Below are 12332 nucleotides of genomic sequence, written 5' to 3'. Positions count from 1 at the left end.
TTTCAAGGAAGTGATGTAGGACCTTGAATAGTTCTTGCAAAACCTATAGTGCAATATGTAAATATGTGGTTGTATTATTGAAATCAGACCTACTCTTTACAGGTGCCTAATAAGATGAAATATTGAATATTATAATGTGATGATGAAAGTTTTCCCAGTGTTTGGGGAGACTACCACAGAGATAGGCAGACTGATTTTAGCATATGTTAAATAAGGCATACAGTAAGAAGGCTAATGAATAGTAATATACCACAAAAAGAAGAAGGGGAAGAAAAAAGGCAGCAGCTTTTATTTCCCCACATTTGATCATTAAGATAGAAAAAGATACTTACAGTTTTGGCTCTCTGGGCTAGAGGATTCAGAAGGAGAAGAGAGCTGAAGCTGAGAGGGACAGAATTAGCAGTTCAAATATCTCAAATAAATTCCATGGTGCATTTTTGATGTTTAAATATGATCTTAGTAGTGCATTTAGTTATTTTGTCTTGCAATTCTACTTTAAAATAAATGTTGTTTTGTTAGAAAGTTGGCTTTCTATTAATCTAAAACTTTACTCGGGCATACTGAATCTTAAAGCTATAAAAATTCCAGCTCCCAAACATCAATATTTCAAATTTTCCCAAGATCAGTGGGGTGTGTCATCAGGGAAGCTGCATGTTTTATGAACTGGTGGGATAGTCATTGTTTATTGTGATGATTCTTGCCTGGAAACTCTTTGGTGTATCTAAGGTAACAGGGGGTATTTCTGAACCCTACAAATCCCAAAGAGCTCTGTAAGTAGAATAGAAAAAAAATCTAGGGCATATGCAATTACTTTGATTTAATCTGAGTATTATATAGTAATTAATTTACTGCAAAGCACAATTTTGCCTTTATGCAATCTCTCTAGGCTATCAGTACCGAGCTTGAAGATGCAATACGTGAAAAAGAAGAAATGAAAACCAGGGTTCATAGTTATATAACTGAAGTCTCCAGATTTGAGAACTTGATAGCTTCAAAGGTAAAAATATAATCTATAGGCAGTCATTACCACATTCAGTAAGACAAAGTAAGAATTGCATGGTTTGGGTGCTGTTCTCCCTGCCTGTCCCATTTCCTTCTTTTGTTTTTCCTTATTTTCTCTTCAGTGTTTAAAGCTACTAGTGGGGGGATTCATATAACACCTTGTTAGACCTAAAGCACTGATTAATTCTAGCACATCACAATTTCATGGATCATGTTTCAGTTGGCCATAATGCTGGAGATTCAAACATGTCATGTTTGAATGTTATTTTGCTTTTTGGGTTTTGACCAGGCAATTAGTAAAATAACAGGTACTGTTTCATGATTGTAGGCAGCAAGCAGCTTATACAATGATTTTAATTATTTTGCCCTTTTGGAAAAGAAAAAAAAAATTATCTGTTCTGCATAAAATTGTAAGTACTGTTAAAATAGTGCTCTGGTTAAATGTCCTTTATCCTGATGCTTGGTTTCAAAAGCATGATATACATGAGTTAAAACTTAAGATCATTTAAAACAAGTAGGATTTGGGTCAAGACAACATGAACTGGCAGATTTATAATGTGACTTTAAATTGGGAAGAATTAAGTTTTGATTTGACTTCAACTTGCATGTCTAAATGAATGCATGTAAATTCAACCACTTTTTAGAAGTAGAAACTGAAGCATGGATAAAAAGTTAAGGTAATTAGTAGGTTAGCTTAGAACTATCAATCTAAAATATTTGAAGTTTATTTTTTAAGAATTTTACAATATATCATGTGTTCAAAATACTTCAGCTACAGATGGGGCTACGTCTTTGGCAAAAGATGTTGAATAATCTAGTTACTCAAGTTGGGTACCAGGAAGCTATGGAATACACAGCAAGCAACCAATTATGAATGCTTGATTTCAGGGATTTTTCTAGTATTATATCTGGGTAATGCCTGTGGAGACAAGGATTTACTTTTCTGCACAGCATTCACTTGCTAAGTCTCAGGTTTCTATTTCCTAATGCTCCCCCTGATCCTGTCTGCACTTCCAAGTTCTGCAGGATACACAGAAGGGATTTCAGAAACAGTTGCCTTTCTCATTAGATTTATACTGATTATAAACCTGCATATCCCACTGCACATTATGTGAGCAGGGAATGGAGGTAAATAAGAAAAATTTATCCCCACCTTATAATCCATACTTGGCCAAAGTAAAATTCACAAGCAACATTTGTTCTATCACTGCACAAATGGTGAGCACCAAAGCTTGCATTTTTGTACCTCTGTGATAGACTCCTTAGGTGTATATACTCTAGTAGATTACCAGTGTTTCAGGCACTGCTGTAATACAAATATTAATAACAGTAAAGTAACTAAAAGAGCTGAAAATGGCATTTCTTGGAAAGGGCAGCATGCAGTGTATCTCAGTAATGTGACCCTTGAAAATGCAGAGAGATCCAAAATAACCCCTCTCCTGGGAGCCTTAAAACTCACTAGCAACTCCCAAGTGTAACTCCATTTTAATAAAATTTAATGTCATAACTGTATTTATTTGCTATTTGGACTTGGAAAAGGGATGATGAATTTTAATAGTTGCTGGATAGTGGGATTAAGAAGATGAAAGAAGTTCTGCTTTCTAGGGGGAAAAAAGGAAGAGATATTGTAAGGAAAAGGCATGAAATGAACTCAGACAACTTGAGGGTATTGTGATCATTGCAGAACAATTTACTCTTTCATTAGGAAAAAGAAAACCAAGAATTGTTAGAGAAGTTCCGGATGCTCCATACACAAGCTGAAGGCTGGGAAATGAAGGCTCACCAAGCTGAAGGAGAAAGCAGCTCCATACGACTGGAACTCCTTTCTGTAGATACAGATCGGAGACATCTTCGAGAGAGAGTAGAGTTTCTGGAAAAAGAGATTCAAGGGGTAATTAAAGTACAATGTATGGTTTAATGTAAAGGTACATTAAAGTCAATGTATGGTTTTTAACACCTTAATGGGAAATAATTTCTATACGTGAATATTTCAAATATGAACGCTGGGGTTTTGGAAACAGTAACTGATTAGTTGCTGTTAGTTTAGATGTGCTTTGCTTTGCTTCACCCCTGCTTGCCCAAAATTAAAATCATGGCATATATTTTCATAGTTTTAGATCTCTTCTGTTAGGTTATCACTGTTACTATGACATTCTAAGAAACTTTTCTTTAGTTGCTTCAGAACATTTGCATATAGCTTTATGAGTATTTTGCAAGCTTAGTTCTTATGTTTCTTTGAAGCTTTAAATGAAGTATTTGAAGCATTGATGGCTGAAGTCAAGGTAAAAATCTGGTAGACATCCAAATTCAGAATCAGGATTCCATAATACTGCATCCTAGACCACTATCATAGAACATAATGAGGTTTATATTTTAGAAGCAATGAGAGAAGTTCTAAAGAAGTTCTAGAGCATAATTGTGGTGGATTGACTACATTTTGTCCCATACTTTTAATTAGCTAGAAAGAGTTAGAGACTATATTGTAAGCTGAGTTAAAAACCAGGTTGTATGTTTGGGGTTTAAGCTTTTTAATTCTTGTTCCACCCTTTTATAGTACTCAAGTTGGTGATTAAAAATTGCAGAGATGGTTTATTAGTTGCCTTTAGCTATGTTTTAGGGAGAGGGAAGGAATATTAAGTTAATTTTATAGGGAAAATAAAATGTTAAAAAAACCAGGTTATTCAACAGGAAAATCTTAAATTTAACACTGAAAATGTATCCATATTTGGTTTTGTTTAGCATATTGTTGCACATCAAGTATATGAATCTCAGATCTCCTCCATAACCAAAAATATGTCCAGATTGGAAGAGGATCTTAAACGTGAAAATCAGGATAAGGCTTCTGTGTTGGCAGACCTCACTTCTGTGAGAGAACTCTGTGTGAAACTTGAGGCTAGCAAAGAACTTTTAGCTCGACAGCTGACGTCCAAAAGCATGGATTATGAAAGGGTAAGCAGCAAAGCAAATTTAATTTGCTGTAACAAAGTAACTTCCTTTGCTTTTAATAGGTTTTGGAGAAAATAATTGCTTCTTAGAGCAAGGTAAGTTAATTTACATCATTCGTTTTGTGTTTTTATATAAATTATAAATTTTGCAGTATACAGATCTGTAGCTGTGGGTCCTGTATAAAAAGAGGGAGTTTCTTTGATTCATTATCACTACAAAATGTTGCAGGTGTAGTTTTAAGTTGTACCACAGACAGATTATATATATATATTTCTTTTTGGGTTTTTAATTTACTCAAAGTTTATATAAAGCAAATAGTGCACTTCTTATTTAAATATTAAAGACCCTAATGGCTTCTTTTCAATTAGGAAATTTAGATACATCTGGAATTCATTGAATATTTTGAAATAGTTTAAAAAATTCTAAATATTCATATTTTCTGAGCCTTTTTCTTTACAGCTGATTTTGTCTTCATTTAGTGGCTTGGTCAGCCTTTCTGTGACTGTAATATTCAAGACCTCGAGAACAGTAAAATTTGTTTATATTCACAGAACTGAAGAGGAAAACAAGTATTCCTACATTTTCAGCAAAAGCCAAGAGGCTAATTATGAGCTGACCTAGTCAAATAGAATGAAGTATAGTAAATACTATTTTTGTACTTCTGTAAAATTCTACTGTTTAAAGCCAATTCATGTTCAAGGTACTCAATAATGCAGCTCCCAGTAAAACATTTGATAGATGTACAGCTTGAATAGTTTTAAATTAAGTATAGTTTAAAAGAATTGTAGGCTTTACATTATTTCTTTTTTATGAAACTTCTGTTCATTTCAGTTTTTGTAACAACTCTTCACAAAATAAAATTCTCTGTCTTTGTAAATTAGTGTACTAATAACCTATAAAATTTGTGCCTTAGGTTCTAGGAGAATTAGAAGATACAAAATCAGAAGGAGAGTTGCTGAAAAAGCAGCTATCCAGTGAGAGACTTACAGTTCAGAATCTTGAAACATTATTGGCTACTAGTAGAGACAAAGAATTTCAGAATCAATTAATGTCCCAAGACAAAGATACCGAAATTCAGTTACTGAAAGACAAGCTGACCCTGGCTGAGAGCAAACTGTAAGTTTTAACAAATGTGTGTGTGTTATTGGTTTGCAAAAGCATATTTCAATATGACAATGCTTATTCACAAAATCTGGGTGTTTAGTATGGCTGAGCAAATTTTTGCAGGAATGTCTTTTGGCCTTTTATGGCATCATTTACTTAAAGTTTCTTTACAGGTCTTTCATATTGCTTTCAATTAATCAGGACTTTGGTGGACATCAGTTTAGTGCAAGCAGTAAACTCAAACAGGAGTTCCAAAGGAAACATCCTCTACACAAAATTTCAACATGTGTTTAGTGTTCACAAAAAAACCCCAAGTATATTAAATTCATGGTAAATGTGAATTGCTTATCTACTGAAGATGCCTGTTGTCCTTGCTTTGATTACATAAATCATTATTACATAATGATACATACATTTTCACTTATATAATAAATAGTGAAGTCATAGTACTTTTAAAAAAGCAAAAGTACTTTTGCTGCTGTTGATACTAACTGTTGTGGAAAAAGTCCTGCATCACTTATTCCTTTGAAATACAAACAGAACTAAACCTGACACCTCCACTAAATGTGGCCAGCAACAACTTCTGCTGTGGATGTGCCTAAAGAAGCAATAACTGTTAGCACTACTTGTGTATAAGAAAGACTGATCTCTTGGAGCAATGAAGTTAAGAGAGGAGGTACTTTGTGTGTGTGAAATTCTCCTAAGGATACATCAGCAGGAACTAGTGGTAGCTCTGCATTAAATAGCAAGAAGGAGGAGTAGCAGCCGAGTGCAGATGGTGATGAAGAGTAAAGTCAAAGCAGAATTTCAGATGTAGAAATCCGCCCGTTTAGTAAACACTAATGTAGGAAGAGAAAGGAAATGTGGAAGTTAATGAAACAGGCAATACTCCTCATGAGATGTGGCATATAGCCCACTTAAACTGTCTGGAACTTGGTGACACAGATATGGAAGAAATATGCTTTTGGTTGATTTATGTAGAGGCTACAACTTGTGATAGCTTATGATGGTCCACCTCAAGTAGCAATGTTCTCAGTGAATCTGGAGATGATGACATTGTTATTGCCCCTGTGCAAGTAATTGCTTCATGTTTTAGTATTGTTGATTTTTGTTTACTTGGGGAAAAAATGTTAATTCCATACAACAAACATAAGCTAATAGAATGTCCTGATTACAAAGTTTATTGTGAAAATTAGAAAAAACACAAACCAACAAAATCCCAAAAAACAAATAAATAAAAAGAAATTAAAAGGAAAGAAGGAGTTTTTAAATGAAATTGAATTTTTAAATGAAATTGAATCCAGTTACTTTGTGTACAAACATTATAAAACTGTTTTACTAAGTACATAGTAATTTTTTTCACTATTTTTTCTTTTGCATTGTAGGGTTCATTTGTTTTTTGTAAATGTTAATACTTGCAGTGTTAATAGGGTGAGATATTTGCAGGAAGAAGGAAATTGTTCTCTTGGAGGAAGAGTGGTGGTGTTGAATTTTTTTCCACTGCTTATCTCAAAGGTTCTGCATGTTACTAGGCAAGTGTTCAGGTGTGAGAACTAGTTGTGTATATCTTATTTTCTACTATTTGGTTTGTGGTAATTGTAGTCTAAAGAGCAGGAACTTTAAATGCCACAGCTGTGACTGACGTATGTGACAATTAGGTTTGTGTCTTGCAAAATACAGAAATTCATTTGACTTGGCAGAATTTCAGCTCTAACTGACAAGAATCTTGTGCCAATATTTTTGAACATTATTTAAAGTTTTAGCTTTATAGTACCTGTTCCTCTGCTTTATTTAGAAAATGGCACTACTACAACCTCTGACTTTAGAAGGATTCTCAGAATTAAGTTTGACTTGTGAAGTTCTCCAGTGCTGAAATTATGAGTTGTGTAAAGAATAAGTGGTTGTTACTTTGAGTACTGCATGGGTGATAGTATAGTAAATGAAGTCTTGATGCTCTAGAGTGATTAAAGAACTAAATAAACAAAGATTATGGAATTGTTGAAGTATTTCTTGAGAGCTATATGTATCTACTGTGAAAGAGACAGATGTCATCTGAAAATCGTGTATCATCAAGTAAACTTACATGATGATTACCATGCATAAAGGTTTTCAAAATATTTCTAAATTTTGGTGTGATTTACTTAATGCTCTTAATATTGTTTAAATGTCATTGACATGGAATGACCTCAGAACTCACAGACTGTTTGCTTTCTTTCTTTATTTTACAATAATGTTATTGGGCCCTGAATTCTTACCTCCATCCTGAAAGCATATGCCTGTCTTTGAAGGACATATAAACTATCATCAAGATGTCTTGTCTTCTGCATCTGTTCTCAACATACTGGATCAAGATACCACTCTAGGAATTTTACTGATGAATAGGGAACATGGAGTCAAAGACCAGTGGGTGCCAGACAGGAAGTATGTGACTGAGCTGGAAGTGGAATTCATTTTTCAGAACTCCAGTCCAGTGCTTTAGCAATAAACTAGTACAACTTTGCTTCTCCAGAAGAGACTTTTGAGCACTCCACCTCACAGTGGCTTTGAAGACTGTATGGAATGACATAGCTGTCTAGATTCTTGCTTAGACAACTTATTTAACATGCAACAATTTATTTTTCTTCATTTATAATGTAATTGATGGTATTTTGCGACCAAGCATTGAATAAGCCAAACTGATGATTTACTGAGAAGTATATTAATCATGTTTCTGAAGATTTTCAAGGCTCCTTTTAATTTTGATTCTGGCACTTGAAACAGTTGGGCACAAATACCAAGGATGTATTTAACAAGCTTTCAGACTCTGGGTTTTGCTGGTCTGGTATTTGCTTTAAATCAATTTTTACTTAGATTTGGTTCAGTTTTGTTCATGGCTAGCCATTTAGTTCCAGCCTACTTGATAAAATTTTTACTGAAGACATTGTCTGTTAAGTTTGTAACTTTTTGTGGATATTTACTGCCTTTTTCTTCTTTTTTTTTACACAACGTCTATCTCAAATTGCAAGAGAGAACAGTAAAGCAATAAACTAATGATATAATTGTTTTGTCTGTTTTTATCAAACATGTCTGTGTTTACCTTTGTCTGAAAAAGAGCATGATGTAGTCAGGATGTAGTGACAGACTTGCCAGCTTCTTGCTTCATTCTCACCTTAGGTTCTTCCAGAAACATTCTGTTGCATTCATTTGGTTCTTGCTACTTCTAATTTGTCTTTGATTTACTCTGTGAAACAACATGTTCAGTATCTGCTTTTATCTTTCTCTAACTTCTCTAAGCTCCTAGCTGTCATTGTTGAAAGAAAACTTTGTTGCTTCTCATGATTTTTTTTTTTAGAAGCAGCAATAATAGAGAGGTTTCCATGCTTCGAAGTAAAGTTGCACAGATGCAGACTGACACTGATGTTTTAAAAAGGAAACTGACAACTGAGCGATTTGAACGGTAAGATGCTGGTTTTTCAGTGAATTGACCCTCCTTATTTCTTCTTTCTCACTTTTAAAACTGTTGCTTTTTTGAATAGTGAGGAATTTTTATGGAAAACTCTGTTCCTCTTGTCATACAGAATTTAATATTTTCATCTTGAAAACTGCTTAAAGAAAAAAATCTTACACAGTTTCTGAATTTCTTCGTAAGTTTTGTGAGTTCACCACTGCTTCTAAAAATAAAAAAAATGCCTTATCCTGGAAATAAAAAAAATCCCTTCTCAAGAATTAGAGTGGATGGGCTTTATGAGAAGGGGAGAGTCTTTGCAAGGCTGTGTGTTGTTCCTTCACCGCGGTGCAGTGTGGCTGAGGGTCTGTGTGTTGCAGGGAGCGGGCGGTGCAGGAGATGCGCCGGCATGGGCTGAGCACGTCCTCGCTGCGCGCCTCGCCCCCGCTCAGCTCCACGCTCAGGTCTCCCTCGCACTCCCCGGAGCGCGGCGCTGCCAGCACAGCTGAGCACGCAGCAGCTGAAAAGTAAGTGATTGGAGCTCAGCAAGCCTTTTCTGTTCAAGAGTCAGGTGTAAACTGTTTCTAAATAATACCTTTGTGATTGTGTGAAATTGTTACACGCTTCAGATGTTTCCAAGTTCTGCTTTTGCTGTCTCTCTCCTACTATAAAATATTGATTGCAACCAATAAATGCAAAGTGCTCTCCAAAGACCATATAATATAATGGATTCTCCTTCCTCTTTTTCTTAATGGCCTTGCACCACCTGACAACTTTCAAATATATGTTGCCTACATATTACTACCATTTATTATATCCAGATATACTGTACCAGTTTATTATTGAAAATAGTTATCTCCAAACAGTGAATGGTTCATATTAAGAGGAATGCCATGAAATTCTCCTGAGTACAGCAATGAAGGAAAGACACTCCAGAGAAGAGTTCAACTAAAATGCATTTGAACCCTAGACTAGATGAAAATATCTCCAAAACAACTGCATAAAAATAATTAATGTATTTTTTCATTCTTAGTGCTTGAATCTATGAATGTCTAAGATCGTGATCACTATAGTCCATAAAAAAGAAATCAAAATCAGTCTCTTACCTGTTCATTTTCACTGTCATGTTTTTTTTTTTAGAGATCATTTTTGGTTTAGGTGATGCCAGTTATGTGTTACAGGACTGATTATTGACTGTATATCCCACCTGTCCTATACTGAATAATAAGTTGTTGTCAAAAGGGGAAGGAGAGGAAGAGATAAAGAGTGATAGTTGTAGGAAATATGTGTGGTGTGACAGGTCATGAATGTAACTAACAGATTTTAAAGTTTATTCTTGCTGGTAAATACCTATGGCTTGTTCTAAGCTTACTTTTGTTAACAAAAACACAGGTTTCTTGAGAACTGAGCTCAGCCTGGCATGAACCTATATTGTCAGCAATTTTTCTCTTCTGCAAATTTTTGGGCAAAGCAAAAAGACGAAATGTAGCAAATGAGATAGGGACAGTGGGGATGAAACAGCAGATATGCTTTTGCTTTACTGGTGAGCCCCTAGGCATACCCTGTTATGTTGCAAAATGACATTTTGACTGAGGTGATGACAGATTATGTATTTCTGAGGAGTATCATCAGTAGAGAATTGTCTTTAGTCTTCCTTGCTTTACAGTGAGTCCTGAGAGCAATAAAAAGTCCAGTTGCTGTGCTTGGAGGATACCATGTAGTGCACTATTTTTATCTAATATTTGTATCCTTAGTTTTAACAATGTCAACTCTGTACCATATCTTACCAGAAAATACCCCATTTTCATGTAGTGTGTATTTTTAAAGAATGTGGTTTTTAACAACTGAATTCACATGCAGTTGTTATGCATCTTGCCTTTTAAATGTATCAATTACAGTAGAGTGATCTCAGCAGAGCTGTTACCATCATTCATCCTCCTTGTTTATTCCTTCTTGGGAGCTTACCAGAGTAAAGTGTACTCTGTAATTACTGTTCTGTAGTGTTACAGCTGTCTCTCTCTGACCTGATTTCATCTTCTCAAGAATTTTTCTTTTCCTCCTCATCTCACTATTACTTTTGTAAATTATTTTAGCAATGGGTCAGTGGTGTAGAGTTTTAAGTAATATGCTAATAGTTGATATTTGGGAGTAACAGAAGACCATCTGAGGAGGCTAAAGCTAATTACTACTTTTTTACTAATCCTAATATTAATTAGTTACTACTAATATTACTACTAATCCTAATATTAATTAGTAAAATATAATAGTTACCTTTATTTTGACATCTTTTCTTTCTCCACAGAAATGTGACCATCAAGGAATAATCAGTACTTGAGTAGCTGAAGCATTACCTTGTTACAAGGACTTTTTTAATATAAATTATGAATACTTGTATTTTACCTCTGTTTTCTTCAAATCACTGATTACCTTTGAAACCTTGAGAATGGGTGAAGTAATCAACTTTGCAAAATTCTGCTTTCCCAACTGGCAGGAGTGACTGACTTTTTCTGGCTGTTTGACAGGTTTTGTATCAAATATGGCTAAGTTTTCTTACTTTTTGGGAAACATAATAATTAAAAGAAGGAAATGAGTATTGATTTGACAATCTCTTGTTTTCATTTTTCTATTTTATTTGTTTGCTTATCTCATAAGATTGGAGAAGTTTATTCATCTTAATGTGTGCTAACATAGAATAACATCCCCAATTGTGTTAAAAATGCTGAGCCAGTGTATGTTTTCTACTCATGATGATTTCCTATGTTTGGATTTCTAACAAATGTTTTCTGTTTTCAGGTTTTTCTTAATGGTATTTAAAAGTATCAATTACCTATTTTGTGAATGCGTTTTGTTTACAGTACCTTTTCTTAATAAAAAAATATATATCAGTTATTCTTTATTACTTTTTCTATCAATCTCCCTTAGTTTAATCTTTGTGTGAAATTGCATTTTAAATATCCCCATATTTAATGAAAAGTGAAGAGAAAAATTTTTAAAGATGTATTGAAATACTTTAAATATTAAAAAATTCTCAAAGTATTTTATATTCAAACTCTTGAATCATAGCTGGAGATGTTTTTCAAATTTTGGTTTTAAATGTTCAGAGCAACCTGGAATCATTCACCCAGTTAAGCTCAAGCTGTTGTAGAGGTGACACAGGACTTTATACATATTAGGTAAATGAAGTGAGAACTAATCTTGAAAATATTTGGGGTATTTAGCAGAGGAGCATTTCAAACTTAGGCTTTGAAATAAGATGCAGTGAGGAGCACAGAGTTTTCTGAATAATTACATGCCAGCAGGGTGACATGGTGTGTATTCATAGCAATTATACAGAGCACTAGAAATGGGAGGATGCATTGCTGCACATCCTTGCACTGGCCAAAAGTTCTGCTTGCCCAACAACAATAAAAACCTGTGATTACCAGCATCTCTAAGGTGCAAACAACATATAACAATTACATGGGGGAAAAAAATCTTATTTTTTTGCTTAGATTTTATCTAGTTTGCAACAAGATTGTTCCACTTAAAGTTTAGGAAGAATATTGTGTTAACTGAAAATATTGTATCATATATTATGTATTAAATTTTACTGATTAAAGGCAGCTTAGAGCACCAATTCAGAAGTACCTGAAAATACTTGTATCACTTGAGGTTTCTCTGCCATGTGTATTCATGGTGGGTGCATCTTACACATTTTACTTTCTAGGTCTTTCATTTGCCTGTTACAGGAGTGAGGAGGATTTTGTCTCTAACTGTTACTTACCTATTAAGATTGTTTGTAATTAAGTCAGTAGTTTCCACTGATGCTAATTGGTGTTAATTATTCAGGTTGATTTAGTAAGGAGGAGAAAACTCA

At 34.3% G+C, this 12332-nt stretch overlaps 1 protein-coding gene across 5 annotated transcripts in view; it reads left to right on the top strand.

Moving 5' to 3' along the window:
- Positions 1 to 11361, top strand: part of CEP135 (centrosomal protein 135) — a 35295-nt gene extending 23934 nt beyond the window's left edge. For 3 of the 5 annotated variants that reach the window (XM_077177514.1, XM_077177517.1, XM_077177516.1), the window contains 7 exons: positions 887 to 997; positions 2708 to 2893; positions 3742 to 3951; positions 4862 to 5064; positions 8384 to 8488; positions 8857 to 9003; positions 10779 to 11361. In XM_077177514.1, the coding sequence (XP_077033629.1) occupies positions 887 to 997; positions 2708 to 2893; positions 3742 to 3951; positions 4862 to 5064; positions 8384 to 8488; positions 8857 to 9003; positions 10779 to 10800 (984 nt within the window). In that variant the 3' untranslated portion in view covers positions 10801 to 11361. Of the gene's footprint in view, positions 1 to 886; positions 998 to 2707; positions 2894 to 3741; positions 3952 to 4861; positions 5065 to 7321; positions 8489 to 8856 lie in introns of all 5 variants that reach the window. The other 2 variants (XR_013182112.1, XM_077177518.1) reach the window with 2 other exon arrangements.
- Positions 11362 to 12332: the final 971 nt, after the last annotated feature.

Source organism: Agelaius phoeniceus, chromosome 4 (assembly GCF_051311805.1).
Source record: "Agelaius phoeniceus isolate bAgePho1 chromosome 4, bAgePho1.hap1, whole genome shotgun sequence".
NCBI classification, from domain to species: Eukaryota; Metazoa; Chordata; class Aves; order Passeriformes; family Icteridae; genus Agelaius; species Agelaius phoeniceus.
Note: the sequence above shows the minus strand (reverse complement) of the source record. Positions and strands in the feature narration are given on the sequence as shown.